The sequence below is a fragment of the Petromyzon marinus genome, chromosome 10, assembly GCF_048934315.1.
Source record: "Petromyzon marinus isolate PM22_M1 ecotype Great Lakes invasive population chromosome 10, UKy_Petmar_22M1.pri1.0, whole genome shotgun sequence".
Taxonomy (NCBI): Eukaryota; Metazoa; Chordata; class Hyperoartia; order Petromyzontiformes; family Petromyzontidae; genus Petromyzon; species Petromyzon marinus.
This window is the reverse complement of record NC_133676.1, coordinates 2,541,392-2,556,307: the sequence shown is the minus strand read 5'-3', so window position 1 is coordinate 2,556,307 and position 14,916 is coordinate 2,541,392. Positions and strand designations below refer to the sequence as shown.

The 14,916-nt window shown below is 52.9% G+C and overlaps 1 protein-coding gene across 2 annotated transcripts in view; it reads left to right on the top strand.

The window, feature by feature from the left end:
* The window catches only part of SPEG (striated muscle enriched protein kinase), a 155,825-nt gene extending 151,676 nt beyond the window's left edge, over nt 1-4,149 (top strand). For both annotated transcript variants that reach the window (XM_076066040.1, XM_076066041.1), the window contains exons 40-41: nt 1,316-1,465; nt 2,989-4,149. In XM_076066040.1, the coding sequence (XP_075922155.1) occupies nt 1,316-1,465; nt 2,989-3,184 (346 nt within the window). In that variant the 3' untranslated portion in view covers nt 3,185-4,149. The remainder of the gene's footprint in view (nt 1-1,315; nt 1,466-2,988) is intronic.
* Nucleotides 4,150-14,916: the final 10,767 nt, after the last annotated feature.

The window sequence follows — 14,916 nt, the reverse complement described above, 5'->3', positions numbered from 1 at the left end:
ACATTCCAAGTTGATTTGAGGTAATGAAAGTATGGACTCAAAACACATGCCCCAGGTAGTGGGGGGCAACCCCTCCAGCAATGAAAAATGAACGGAGTTGCTAGTGAGGACTTGTCCCTTGCTTTAATCTCGACGCGTGTCCGGCGACGGCGCAGCCATCGATCGAGCGTCGAATTCGAACCGCGCTGTGTGATCGGCATCGCGCTCGCTGGAGGTGTTGATGCCTTCAGGGAAGTCGTGTATAGCATACGCAACTGCGCACAATTTTGAGACACTTTGCCGTTACTTTTTGCCAATTATGGACTCAAGACTATTGTCCTATCATCTCATAGAGTCCCTGGCTACAGGCCGTAATTGTGGTGGTAGCGTGCCTGTGGTCCATAGATTTGGAGTAAATGGTTGGTGGGTGACGCAGAGATATGTGAAATTCCCATACCCGGCTGGGTTGAGATGGCCAGGAGATGGCAGTAGAGCAAGGGGTTTTGTGAGCCCATCCGTGCAGAGCTCCCGAGCGATGTTCCCTGGCATGTCACGTGCGGATTTTCTCTGGGTGCGACAGTTTCCTACCACACCCAAAAGCATTACCTTAAATTGTAATTAGTGAAACAACCCTCTGGAGGACTCTCCTGTCAACGTGACCTCACGAGATAAATACACTTCCATTCAGAACTCAGCTGGCAGTGTACCACCTTGTGTCAGAGAATGGCCTTGGAGGAGGATATCACACAATGACTATTGAAGTCTCTATCCACACTTCGAGCACCTTCACGTGCCTTGCGTATATTCTCAATCGAGGCCAAAATAAGTCAGGAATGTATTTCCCGAGTAACGGCCATTGACCTCAGGAGCTTTTTCAAGGGTGACTCGGTCAGAATGAGACATTTTCAACACCTGGAATGAGCCACATTGAACGAAAAACAAGAATGATTGTACATTCATTGGTGACATGCCAGGTTGAGCCCATCAACTCGCCACGCTTGAGAACCCGGTTTAATCACAGGTGGCTGCTACCTGCATTCAAACCCCGGCTCTCGACCGTACTGGCTCATCGCCCTGACCCCTGAGCCTCTCGGCTACCGCTGAGAAGAATCGTGGCATAATAAAGCTTCATAAATTGCACGGCTGTTTTTACTCTATTATTCTTAATGTTCAAACACAGCAGTGGCTGCAGCTGCCAGAGAGCTACCCACATTCAGGCGGAGGGAAAGTGCTGAGCCCCAGTGCTGGGCCGATGCCAGATTGAGAGCATCCTCCCGCTCCCGTGCCATCTCGGCCTTCGCCCCTCCTGTCCGTGGCCCGCCACTTGAGTGTGTAGGCTGAGCGGGGAGTCGCCGTTCCTCGGTGCCAACGACGAGGAGACGGAGAAGAACATCCGACAGTGCCGGCCCGACATTACACGGTGTTACGTCAACGTATCCCAGACGGCGCTCTTCTTCCTCCGAAGGGTCCTGTGTCTCTACCCCCAGTACGCGCCCAGCCAACACACACACACGGCACACACTCCACACACACACACACTCCACACACACGGCACACACTCCACACACACACACGACGTGCGCTCCACACACACGGCACACACACTCCAAACACACTCATCACGCACTCCACATACACTCAACACACTCAGCACACACACTCAACACACACTCCACACACACTCCACACACACTCCACACACACTCAACACAGACTCAACACAGACTCAACACACACTCCACACACTCCACACACACTCCACACACACTCAACACAGACTCAACACAGACTCAACACACACTCCACACACACTCCACACAGACTCAACACAGACTCAACACACACTCCACACACACTCCACACACAGTCCACACACGACACACACACACACAAACTCCACACACACCCACAGCACACACACTCCACACACGGCACACACTCCACACACAGCGCACACACTCCACACACAGCGCACACACTCCACACACGGCACACACACACTCCACACACACAACGCACACACTCCCCGCACCACACACACATGGCACACACACTCCACACACACACACTCCACACACTCCACACACACCCACAGCACACACACTCCACACACACCCACAGCACACACACTCCACACACGGCACACACACACTCCACACACTCACACTCCACACACACCCACAGCACACACTCCACACACGGCACACACACACTCCACACACACAGCGCACACACTCCACACACACACACTCCACACCCACAGCACAGAGAGCTCTCTCACATCCCAAGTTTATACACCGGGGCCTGGGCTCCAATCAGGCGCCCGATTCCAAATTTGTTCCATTGCTGTTGATGCAGACGTCAGCACTCTTGATCCGTAAATCTGATGTAAATAAATCCTTGTGAATGTTGCGTTCTCAACCGACCTGCTCAAATCAAGTTGTGTTTACGTTGAATCTTGATGAAGGCCGGAGCATTTATTTCCCTGTCACTGATATATCGAGGCCTGAGATGACACCAGTAAGCAGGCTCCTCTTATCCTCTGTCATCCCCACCTGAATATTGTTTCGGTTCCTAACAGATTCTCTTTGTTCCAAACACGCCACAGTCCCCTGCCGCTTGCGTTCTAATCAGCTGTGTGTTTGGAACCAGCTTTCATCGTAAATTAAGCTTGGAACTTTTAGTGAACATAACCCATATACCTCTGTTAACCCCTATAACCAAGGGGAATATCTGAAGCCAGATACAGTGGCAGGAAGTAATAGCGGCCCTTGAGGGACATTGTCAACTCCACAACATTCTGCAGGAGCTCGCGGTCGGAAGCGCTGGAAAGGTGCGGCGCCATCGACGGCGCCGGCCACGATCGCGTCTCGACTTTGAACCCCGATGCCTGCCCCGTCACACACTACGCACACGTGTGTGTGTGTGTGCGTGTGTGTGTGTGCGTGTGCGTTTGTGCGTGTGTGTGTGCGTGTGTGTGTGTATGTGTGCGTGTGCATGCACTCACAGGGGCCGCCCGACCGTGCCGGAGTGCGTGTCGCTGCCGTGGCTCCAGCACTCGCAGCTGATGACGCAGCGCCGCTCCACCGTCTCCTTCCCCACGTGGAAGATGCAGCAACATGTGCAGGAGGCCAACCGCCGCCGCCTGGAAGCCGTAACCCGGCACCGCGTGCTGCTCCGCTCTGGCTCCTCCTCCTCCTCGTAGCGGCGGCTCCGGAGCCTCCACCTTCCCGGTCCCTGGGCCTCCACCTTCACGGTCCCTGGGCCTCCGTCTTCCTGCTCTCTGGGCCTCCACCTTCCCAGTCCCAGGGCCTCCACCTTCACGGTCCCTGGGCCTCAAACCTTCCCACTCCCTGGGGCTCCATCTTCTCTACATAGTGGCTCCAGGGCCTCCACCTTCCCTGCAAAGTCCATGGGCAATGACCAAGCATTTAACTCGTTGGTACCACCTGAGATGGCAACACTTGAATTGTACCGAGATCATTAAATCATCGATTATAGTGAATCATGTCTTATTTTAATAAACATGCCATCACATAATCCACGCTTGTTGGCCACACACAGAAACTGGTGTCACTAAATATTTGCCACCACTAGTGGAACTGAATACTGCCCCGGCCCTGAACTAACACCCACTCGAGGTCTCAGAGAGATTCAAGGTTAAGAGGTCATCATGCCGAGTGTTGTTGATGCCACCCCACACCTTGAGGAATGTTGTGCTCCAGGGCCTTGAGCAACCCCTCACCCAGGGCTTCCACCGTCCCCATGGAGCGAATCCTGGGCCCTTCGTCACCCTTACCCCCACCACCACCCAGCCAGGAGCTCCACCTCTTCCAACGCGATGCACCCCACACCCCTGTAGCTTCACCTTCACGCGGCGTCTTCCAGGCCCCCTCCTCCGCTGTACACGTTGCCCCCCCTCAACCTGGGCTCCACGTTTCAAATTAAAGGCCAGGATTCTCAGGACCGCGAGTCACGGATGAGGAAAAACGCATGTGTGTCCCCCCCCGTCGGTCCGTGCCATCTGTAAATTTATCCCCCGATCCAGGCCTCCAACGCGCTTGTGAGTTCTGATGAAATGCGTTGTGTTTGTGATTGCAATTTCCCCACTTGTGTGAGACGAATGAGAGGGCGGCTCCGCACTCTGAGTAAAGTGTTCATTTGATCTAAGCGTCTGTCTGGTCTCTGGTTTTGTGTTGACTGGTCTATGTGGCTTCATGATTTAGCGTCTGTCGTCTGAGTGGTCTGGACTGTTCCATCTGCGTGGTATTTATGGTTTGATGATCAACTATCGTTTATTTTGTTCGCGCTCATCTGGCGACATTTAACGAACCGTACTCTGAATGATGACACTTATGAAGCCAACACTGGTTCAGGGTTTGCTACTTAATTGCAAGTTTGTTTAACCAGGTGAGAGTCTCAATCGCAAGTGACCCGGGTCACCAGAATGACAAATATAATAACACAAAAAACGAAAATCCGAACAAAAACAACCAAACCCCGTTTGAGAGAATCGAAAATACTGCACAAACATAAATATGATTAAAAAAATGTTACTTGAACTAATTTTGGGCGGGCCAGATGTACGTGTTGAGCTTCTTTCACACAGTACGTAGCTAACAGTGCTAAACGGATGTGCGATTAGCAGATGACTGCAAAACAAACCACCGAGTGAGAGAGAGTCCCCGAGGCTGGTGAACTTGCACAGCTATCTCACGTGGTGGTGTGCAGCGGATTTGGCGCCGTGGCTCGATTCGCTGCGCTGCAAGGCGATGTCTCTCGTGCTGCAAAAGCGAAACATTGACGATGGAAAATTTTGCCTCCCCCCCCCCTCTCTGCCCACCTTTTGTTGGCGATAGAGACATTTGCATTTTTTTTTGCCGAAAACAAACTCTAAATCGTCTCCGGCATCGCTGGAGCATCAACCGCGCCCCGCGTTCCCCGCGTTCCGAGTTTGAACGTTCCCGCCCAGCGCGGTCACCGCCTCCTCGGCTCCACCAATCCCCGGCACAACAACAACAACAAGAGCGGACACCACCATCAGCAGCAGCAGCTCCCCGTGCCATGCGGGGTGGGCGCTTCTGGCGAAGGAGGCCCCCCGCGATAGTCTTCCCGACCCATCCACTACCCCTCGACCCACGTAGATCCCGAACCTTCCCTGGGCGAGGAAGAGTCGGAGCGGCTGTCATCAAGCTGAGTGTCATCCCTGCCTCCATGATGGGGCCGGTGTGTACTGGTGTGTGTGTCCGTGTGTGTGTACTGGTGTGTGTGTGTTCTGGTGTGTATACGTGTGTATGTATATGTGCGCGTGTGTATGTCAATGTGCGCGTGTGTACCGTGTGTTTTGTCGCGCGGGTTTACGTTAATGTCTATGTGTATCTGTGTACGTGTGTTGTGTCTCTGAGTGTGTGTACATGTTTACACAGGGGGGTGTGTGTATATACGTGGGTATGTACCGTGCATGTCGGCGTGAGGATGTGTTAACGTGTGTGTATACGTGTGGATGTGTACTACGTGTGTGAATACGTGTGTGCACTACGTGTGTGTATACGTGTGTGCACTACGTATGTATATACGTGTGTATACGTGTGGGTGTGTTGACGTGTGTATACGTGTGTATAGTGTATGTGTGTTGACGTGTGTGTGCGTGTGTGTGTGCATTACGTGTGTGTGTGCACTACGTGTGTGTGTGCACTACGTGTGTATGTGCACTACGTGTGTGTGTGCACTACGTGTGTATGTGTATACGTGTGTGTATACGTGTGTATACGTGTGTGTGTGTGCACTACGTGTGGGTGTGTTTACGTGTATATACGTGTGTATACGTGTGTATGTCTATACGTGTGTGTATACGTGTGTGTGTGTGCACTACGTGTGGATGTGTTTACGTGTGTATACGTGTATGTGTGTGCACTACGTGTGAATGTGTATACGTGTGTATACGTGTGTGTGTGTGTTGACGTGTGCGTGTGTATACGTGTGTGTACGTGTGTATACGTGTGTGTTGACGTGTGTGTGCACTACGTGTGTGTGTTGACGTGTGTATACGTGTGGATGTGTATACGTGTGTATACGTGTGTGTTGACGTGTGTGTGCACTACGTGTGCGTGTGTATACGTGTGTGTGTTGACGTGTGTATACGTGTGGATGTGTATACGTGTGTGTATACGTGTGTATACGTGTGTGTTGACGTGTGTGTGCACTAAGTGTGCGTGTGTATACGTGTGGATGTGTATACGTGTGTGTTTACGTGTGTATACGTGTGTATACGTGTGGATGTGTATACGTGGATGTGTATACGTGTGGATGTGTATACGTGTGTGTATACGTGTGGATGTGTATACGTGTGTGTATACGCGTGGATGTGTATACGTGTGGATGTGTATACGTGTGGATGTGTATACGTGTGTGGATGTGTATACGTGTGTGTGTACGCGTGTATACGTGTGTGTGTACGTGTGTATACGTGTGTGTGTGGGGGTGGGTGGCGGGCGTGGTGCTCGCCACCCACCGCCCTCTCGGCCTCCGTCGGCGCTCGTGAACAGCACTTGCTCCAAAAGCATGTTAAGGCTGTACGGGGGATCTTTGTTTTTGTTGTTGTTGTGTTATAACACACGTGTTTATGGGGAGTGTTGGCTTAATGGTTAGCGCACTGCGCTACGTCCTTGGTGACCCGAGTTTGAGTCCCGCACCTGGTATGGTGTGAAAACTTCAGCACTGGGGAGACAAAGGCGGCCGGGCGTGGTGCTGGCCACCCACCCCTTCGTGTACCGTGTTGGCCTTCATCGGTGCTACTCGCTAGCAGCGCTTGCCCCAACGCTCTGCTTCGTCTCCAGGGGTGGAATCGTGTTATCTTGGTCGGGACGTGCTTTGCTTTTCATGCGAATGTCTCCGTCTGCGCGCGTTCCTGCAAGCGGTGCACGTAAGCGCGTTCACACGTGTGTGTTCACGCGCGTTCACACGTGTGTGTTCACGCGCGTTCACACGTGTGTGTTCACGCGCGTTCACACGTGTGTGTTCACGCGCGTTCACACGTGTGTGTGAACACGTGTGCTACTCGCGCGTGCCGCGGTCGTGACGCGCCCTGGAGCCCCACCGCCACCCGCGGCTTGTTTACGAGACTCGGTGGGGCCATTGGCGGCACTCGGCTTGGGGGGGGGGTCGTCTTGGAGGGACCCTGAAGGGGTCACGGGGACCCCCCCCCCCGACCGGTCCACCCCGGAGTCGCTTGTCAGCCGTGAGCGATGGCAGGGAGTGAGGCCGTTCACACTCCCCACGTTGTGGCGTTCACACTCCCCACGTTGTGGCGTTCACACTCCCCACGTTGTGGCGTTCTTACTCCCCACGTTGTGGCGTTCACACTCCCCGCGTTGTGGCGTTCACACTCCCCACGTTGTGGCGTTCACACTCCCCGCGTTGTGGCGTTCACACTCCCCACGTTGTGGCGTTCACACTCCCCACGTTGTGGCGTTCACACTCCCCACGTTGTGGCGTTCACACTCCCCACGTTGTGGCGTTCTTACTCCCCACGTTGTGCCGTTCACACTCCCCACGTTGTGGCGTTCACACTCCCCACGTTGTGGCGTTCACACTCCCCACGTTGTGGCGTTCTTACTCCCCACGTTGTGGCGTTCACACTCCCCACGTTGTGGCGTTCACACTCCCCACGTTGTGGCGTTCACACTCCCCACGTTGTGGCGTTCTTACTCCCCACGTTGTGGCGTTCTTACTCCCCACGTTGTGGCGTTCACACTCCCCACGTTGTGGCGTTCTTACTCCCCACGTTGTGGCGTTCACACTCCCCACGTTGTGGCGTTCACACTCCCCACGTTGTGGCGTTCACACTCCCCACGTTGTGGCGTTCACACTCCCCACGTTGTGGCGTTCTTACTCCCCACGTTGTGGCGTTCACACTCCCCACGTTCAAATCGGCACCCACGTGCGTGGCGAAGTAAGTCGAGACGAACCTCCTGGCCGACAACGGCGTGGGAGGAGGTCTCCATCCGGCGGTGGTTTGACACAACGCGGTTTGCGAGTCTGCGGTGGCGAGACTTTTTAGAAGGCGTGGAGCGCGTTGTTTTTCTGGTTTCTCCCGAAGCCGCTGTGGCTCGAGCAGGGCTCGGATTCTCGTGGTTTCTCGCGGATTCTGGACGAGTCTGAGGACGAGTGGGGGGGGGGGACGAGTGGGGGGGGGGGACGAGTGGGGGGGGGGGACGAGTGGGGGGGGGGGACGAGTGGGGGGGGGGGACGAGTGGGGGGGGGGACGAGTGGGGGGGGGGGACGAGTGGGGGGGGGGACGAGTGGGGGGGGGGGACGAGTGGGGGGGGGGGACGAGTTGGGGGGGGGGACGAGTGGGGGGGGGGGACGAGTGGGGGGGGGGACGAGTGGGGGGGGGGACGAGTGGGGGGGGAGCACGCTGCCTCTCACCCACAGCCCCCCCCAATCCCTGGCCGTCCCCCCCCCAATCCCTCGCCGTCCCCTTTGGTGGCCCCGCTCTGTGTCGAGGGAGTCGTGAGCGCGGCAGCGGCTCCCAGGGGGCGCCGCGACCTCTCCTCCTCCCTTCCCCCTCGCAGCTGCCGCTCGTGAACTCGCCCTTGACGCTGGGACAGCTCGTGCACGGCGGGCTCAAGCCCCCGAAGAAACGGGGGTCTGGGGCCCCGCGACCCCGCGAGCACTCTGCTGTGTGTGGGAGGGGGGGTCAGATGTAACGGGGGTCGGATTCGCGCCCTTCCCTCGGCGCTAGGGTGAGGGCTGGTGGACGAGAGAATGTCGAAGACCCTGGATGGTGCAGGGCGCAGGAGCAAGCCCCGGCATCGCCACGCAAGCTGAGAGATCGAGCTGGCAGGCAGTGGCATGCGCCATACGTCTAGAGCAGCACCACTACGTCTAGAACAGGGTGACTATGGCTAGAACAGGGTGACTACATCTAGAACAGGGTGACTATAGCTAGAACAGGGTGACTACATCTAGAACAGGGTGACTACATCTAGAACAGGGTGACTACGGCTAGAACAGGGTGGCTACATCTAGAACAGGGTGACTACATCTAGAACAGGGTGACTACATCTAGAACAGGGTGACTACATCTAGAACAGGGTGACTACATCTAGAACAGAGTGACTACATATAGAACAGGGTGACTACGTCTAGAACAGAGTGACTACGTCTAGAACAGGGTGACTACGGCTAGAACAGGGTGACTATGGCTAGAACAGGGTGACTACGTCTAGAACAGGGTGACTATGGCTAGAACAGGGTGACTACATCTAGAACAGGGTGACTATAGCTAGAACAGGGTGACTACATCTAGAACAGGGTGACTACATCTAGAACAGGGTGACTACGGCTAGAACAGGGTGGCTACATCTAGAACAGGGTGACTACATCTAGAACAGGGTGACTACATCTAGAACAGAGTGACTACATCTAGAACAGGGTGACTACGGCTAGAACAGGGTGACTATGGCTAGAACAGGGTGACTACATCTAGAACAGGGTGACTACAGCTAGAACAGGGTGACTACGGCTAGAACAGGGTGACTATGGCTAGAACAGGGTGACTATGGCTAGAACAGGGTGACTATGACTAGAACAGGGTGACTACATCTAGAACAGGGTGACTACATCTAGAACAGCACCACTACATCTAGAACAGGGTGACTAGATCTAGAACAGGGTGACTACGGCTAGAACAGGGTGGCTACATCTAGAACAGGGTGACTACATCTAGAACAGGGTGACTACATCTAGAACAGAGTGACTACATCTAGAACAGGGTGACTACATCTAGAACAGGGTGACTACGGCTAGAACAGAGTGACTACATCTAGAACAGGGTGACTACGGCTAGAACAGGGTGACTATGGCTAGAACAGGGTGACTACGGCTAGAACAGAGTGACTACATCTAGAACAGGGTGACAATGGCTAGAACAGGGTGACTACATCTAGAACAGGGTGACTACATCTAGAACAGGGTGACTACATCTAGAACAGGGTGACTACGTCTAGGACAGAGTGACTACGTCTAGAACAGGGTGACTACATCTAGAACAGGGTGACTACATCTAGAACAGAGTGACTACATCTAGAACAGGGTGACTACGTCTAGAACAGAGTGACTACGTCTAGAACAGAGTGACTACGTCTAGAACAGAGTGACTATATCTAGAACAGAGTGACTACGTCTAGAACAGAGTGACTATATCTAGAACAGGGTGACTACATCTAGAACAGGGTGACTACATCTAGAACAGAGTGACTACATCTAGAACAGGGTGACTACGTCTAGAACAGAGTGGCTATATCCCGAACAAGATGACTACATTTTAAAACAGACAGTCCGGAACCCCGCTGTGGACCCAGGTGTGGTGGCCACGGGTGACCCGTCGCAGTGGGCTCGTCGGCCCGTGTTGTCGTGGGAGGTGACCCCTTTCTCCCGGGGCTCAACGGGAACAAGCGTCTCTGGTTACACGGGACGAGCGGGCGCAGCTTCTCGCGAGTGCATCGCGGGCAGAGGAGGCAGAGAGAGGGTCCCGGGGGAGAGTTCGGGGCGGAGGAGGCCCGGCTTGCGGTGCGCGCCTCTTGTGGCTCGAGGAGGCGCCCGACCCCTCGCCAGAAGGCCGCGTGACGCGCGCATCGAGGATGGTGAGGTTCTGAGAGCGGCGCCTTCTTCACTCGGCACGTTCCCTCGCTCTTCTGGGATGTCGCGGATCTGCCGTGGTTTCCGTGGCAGATCTCCTGATCATAACCCTCACGGGAATTGTCTTCAATGCACCCCAGAGGCCCTGTGTCGGCCAACACGCTGGGCCGGCCACGGGGCACACCCAGTGACCACACACACCGTCACCCCGCACACACAGTGACCACACACACCGTCACCACACACACACAGTGACCACACACACCGTCACCACACACACACAGTGACCACACACACCGTCACCCCGCACACACAGTGACCACACACACCATCACCCCGCACACACAGTGACCACACACACCGTCACCACACACACACAGTGACCACACACACCGTCACCCCGCACACACAGTGACCACACACACCATCACCACACCATCACCACACACACCAATTAATCACACACACCATCACCCCGCACAAACAGTAACCACACACACACCATCACCCCGCACACAGTGACCACACACACACCATCACCTCGCACACACAGTGACCACACACACCATCACATCGCACACACAGTGACCACACACATCATCACCTCGCACACACAGTAACCACACACAACATCACCTCGCACACACAGTGACCACACACACCATCACCCCGCACACACAGTGACCACACACACCGTCACCCCGCACACACAGTGACCACACACACCACACACACAGTGACCACACACACCATCACCCCGTTCACACAGTAACCACACACACACCACACACACAGTAACCACACACCATCACCTCACACACACAGTGACCACACACATACCATCACCCCGTACACACAGTGACCACACACACCATCACCACACACACCATCACCACACACACACAGTAACCACACACACAGTGACCACACACACCATCACCCTGCACACCCAGTAACCACACACACCATCACCCCGCACACACAGTGACCACACACACACCATCACCCCGCACAAACAGTAACCACACACACACCATCACCCCGCACACACAGTGACCACACACACCATCACCCCGTACACACAGTGACCACACACACCATCAACTCGCACACAGTTCAGTTTTCAGTTCAGTTTATTTTGGTATAGCCCTGTGAGCCATTCGGCTCTTGAATCGGGTGCAACCACAACAAACAAAAAACACGAACAAGAAAAACATCTTAAAGTGACTATGTGACTGCAAACAGAAAATCCATGGAAAAAAAACAGCTAAATATTCCTGAAAAAAGCACCGTACACCAACGCTGTGTGCAAAAAATCCCAGTGGGATGCAAGTCAAACAACAACCACAAAAACTTAGAATAAGGCCATCAGTCTAACTCCGTACTACAACAAAACAAACATGTCCAACCCAAAAAAACTTTTCCAAATCACCACAAAATAAAGCCATAATTGCAACGTAACAGTGATCACAAGGACTGTGACCGAATTTTTACAATAAACTACGTAAATAACATGTAACACCAAATCCTAGAGCCATAGCTGGCTGCATGAGTTACTCCACAATAACAGAAGCATCGGTCGTAGTATCAAATTTTTCAATGCACCTTTGACATCAGCACGCTAAATCAAAATACAGATACTACTTTGCAGCGTCATCCGGAGCGAAACATTTTATTTTATTTTACGCCAATGAATAGCAGTGGCAGCTAGGGGTGTACAACTCCTCTCGAGCAGTTTTGAGAGAAGATATCATTGGTAGCGATTCAAGTTGCAGTTTATTGGCAATAGCATTCCAGACTCTGGGGGCATCAATAGCAAAAGCCCTTCCTCCAGTTTTTGTACGGCAATAGGGAATGTGAAGCTGGTAAATGAGCGAAGACCTGAGTTCAAATTTGTTCTTTGAAACAGAGGAGATCCAGCAGGTAGTCTGCGGATTTTTTTGTAAGTACATCGTGAATAAATAAGATCTGGTGCACAAGCCGTCGAAGAGATGTTAAGTTTTACCTAATGTAGAGATCACAGTGGTGAGTCCTATATGGGCAGTTCAATGTAAATCTTAAGGCCGAGTGATAGATGGAATCAAGCTTCTTCAGTACAGTACTTGGTGCTGATTTATACACGATGTCACAGTAGTCAAGTAGAGGCAGTATGGTAGCTTTTATCAATTCCAAACGAAACATTGGGGGGAAGCAGTGCTTGTGTCGATACAGAAAACCAAATTTTATTTGTCTTTTTACCAATATAATCAATGTGATCTTCAAAATGCACACAGTGACCACACACACCATCACCCCGCACACACAGTGACCACACACACCCCATCACCCCGCACACCCAGTAACCACACACACCATCACCTCGCACACACAGTAACCACACACACCATCACCCCGCACACCCAGTAACCACACACACACCATCACCCCGCACACACAATCACCACACACACACCATCACCACACACACCATCACCCCGCACACCATCACCCCGCACACACAGTAACCACACACACCATCACCACACACACCATCACCACACACAGTGACCACACACACCATCACCACATACACTATCACCACACACACACACAGTAACCACACACACACAGTGACCACACACACCATAACCACACACAGTAACCACACACACACAGTAACCACACACACCATAACCACACACAGTAACCACACACACACAGTGACCACACACACCATCACCACACACACCATCACCACACACACACACACAGGTACCACACACACCATTACCTGACACACAGTAACTACACACACACCACACACACACAGTGACCACACACACCATCGCCTCGCACACACCATCATCACACACACCATCACCCCGCACACACAGTAACCACACACACCATCACCCCGCACACACAGTAACCACACACACCATCACCACACACACCATCACCCCGCACACACAGTAACCACACACACCATCACCCCGCACACACAGTAACCACAGACACCATCACCCCGCACACACAGTGACCACACACACCATCACCACACACACACAGTAACCACACACACCATCACCACACACACACAGTGACCACACACACCATCACCACACACACCATCACCAAACACACACAGTGACCATACACACCATCACCACACACACCATCACCACACACACACAGTGACCACACACACCATCACCACACACACACCATCAACACACACAGTAACCACACACACCATCACCTCACACACACAGTAACTACACACACAGTAACCACACACACCATCACCACACACACACAGTGACCACACACACCATCACCTCGCACACACAGTGACCACGCACAGCATCACCACACACACTATCACCACACACACACAGTGACCACACACACCATTACCTGACATACACAGTAACCACACACACCATCACCACACACACACAATAACCACACACACCATCACCACACACAGACAGTGACCACACACACACAGTCACCACACACACCATCACCACACACACACAGATACCACACACACCATCACCACACACACACAGTAACCACACACACCATCACCACACACACACAGTAACCACAAACACCATCACCACACACACACAATAACCACACACACCATCACCACACACACACAGTGATCACACACAGTGACCACACACACCATCACCACACACACACAGGTACACACACACCATCACCACACACACAGTGACCACACACACCATCACCACACACACAGTAACCACACACACCATCACCACACACACAGCAACTACACACACCATCACCACACACACAGTAACCACACACCATCACCACACGCACACAGTAACCACACACACCATCACCACACACACACAGTAACTACACATACAGTCTTATTCTTAGCTCTTTCGGTAAAGCCACGTTGAAGGGAAACAATAAAATAATAAAATATATCTAAAACAATAAAAAAATTCTCACGACGTTTCGACCATAACACAAACGGTCGTCATCAGGTGTGTCGGTTTGCATAAATGTATTTTTAAACGGTGTATTTATTTATTTATAATTAAAAACCGTCAGCGCCACGCGCATCGATTTGGCGGTTTATTTAGAAGGACTAGTCCATCTATGTTCTGAAAAGAGGAGGGGGGAGACGAAAAATTTATGTATGCTGTCTGAAAGCCACTGTAAGCGTGAACAATCAATTAAGACCTGAAATGGTTTATCAAATCTTTCCAATGATTGCAAAGCCAGAATCCATCTTCTCGGTTGAAATTGTCTCTGTGCTTGTATATG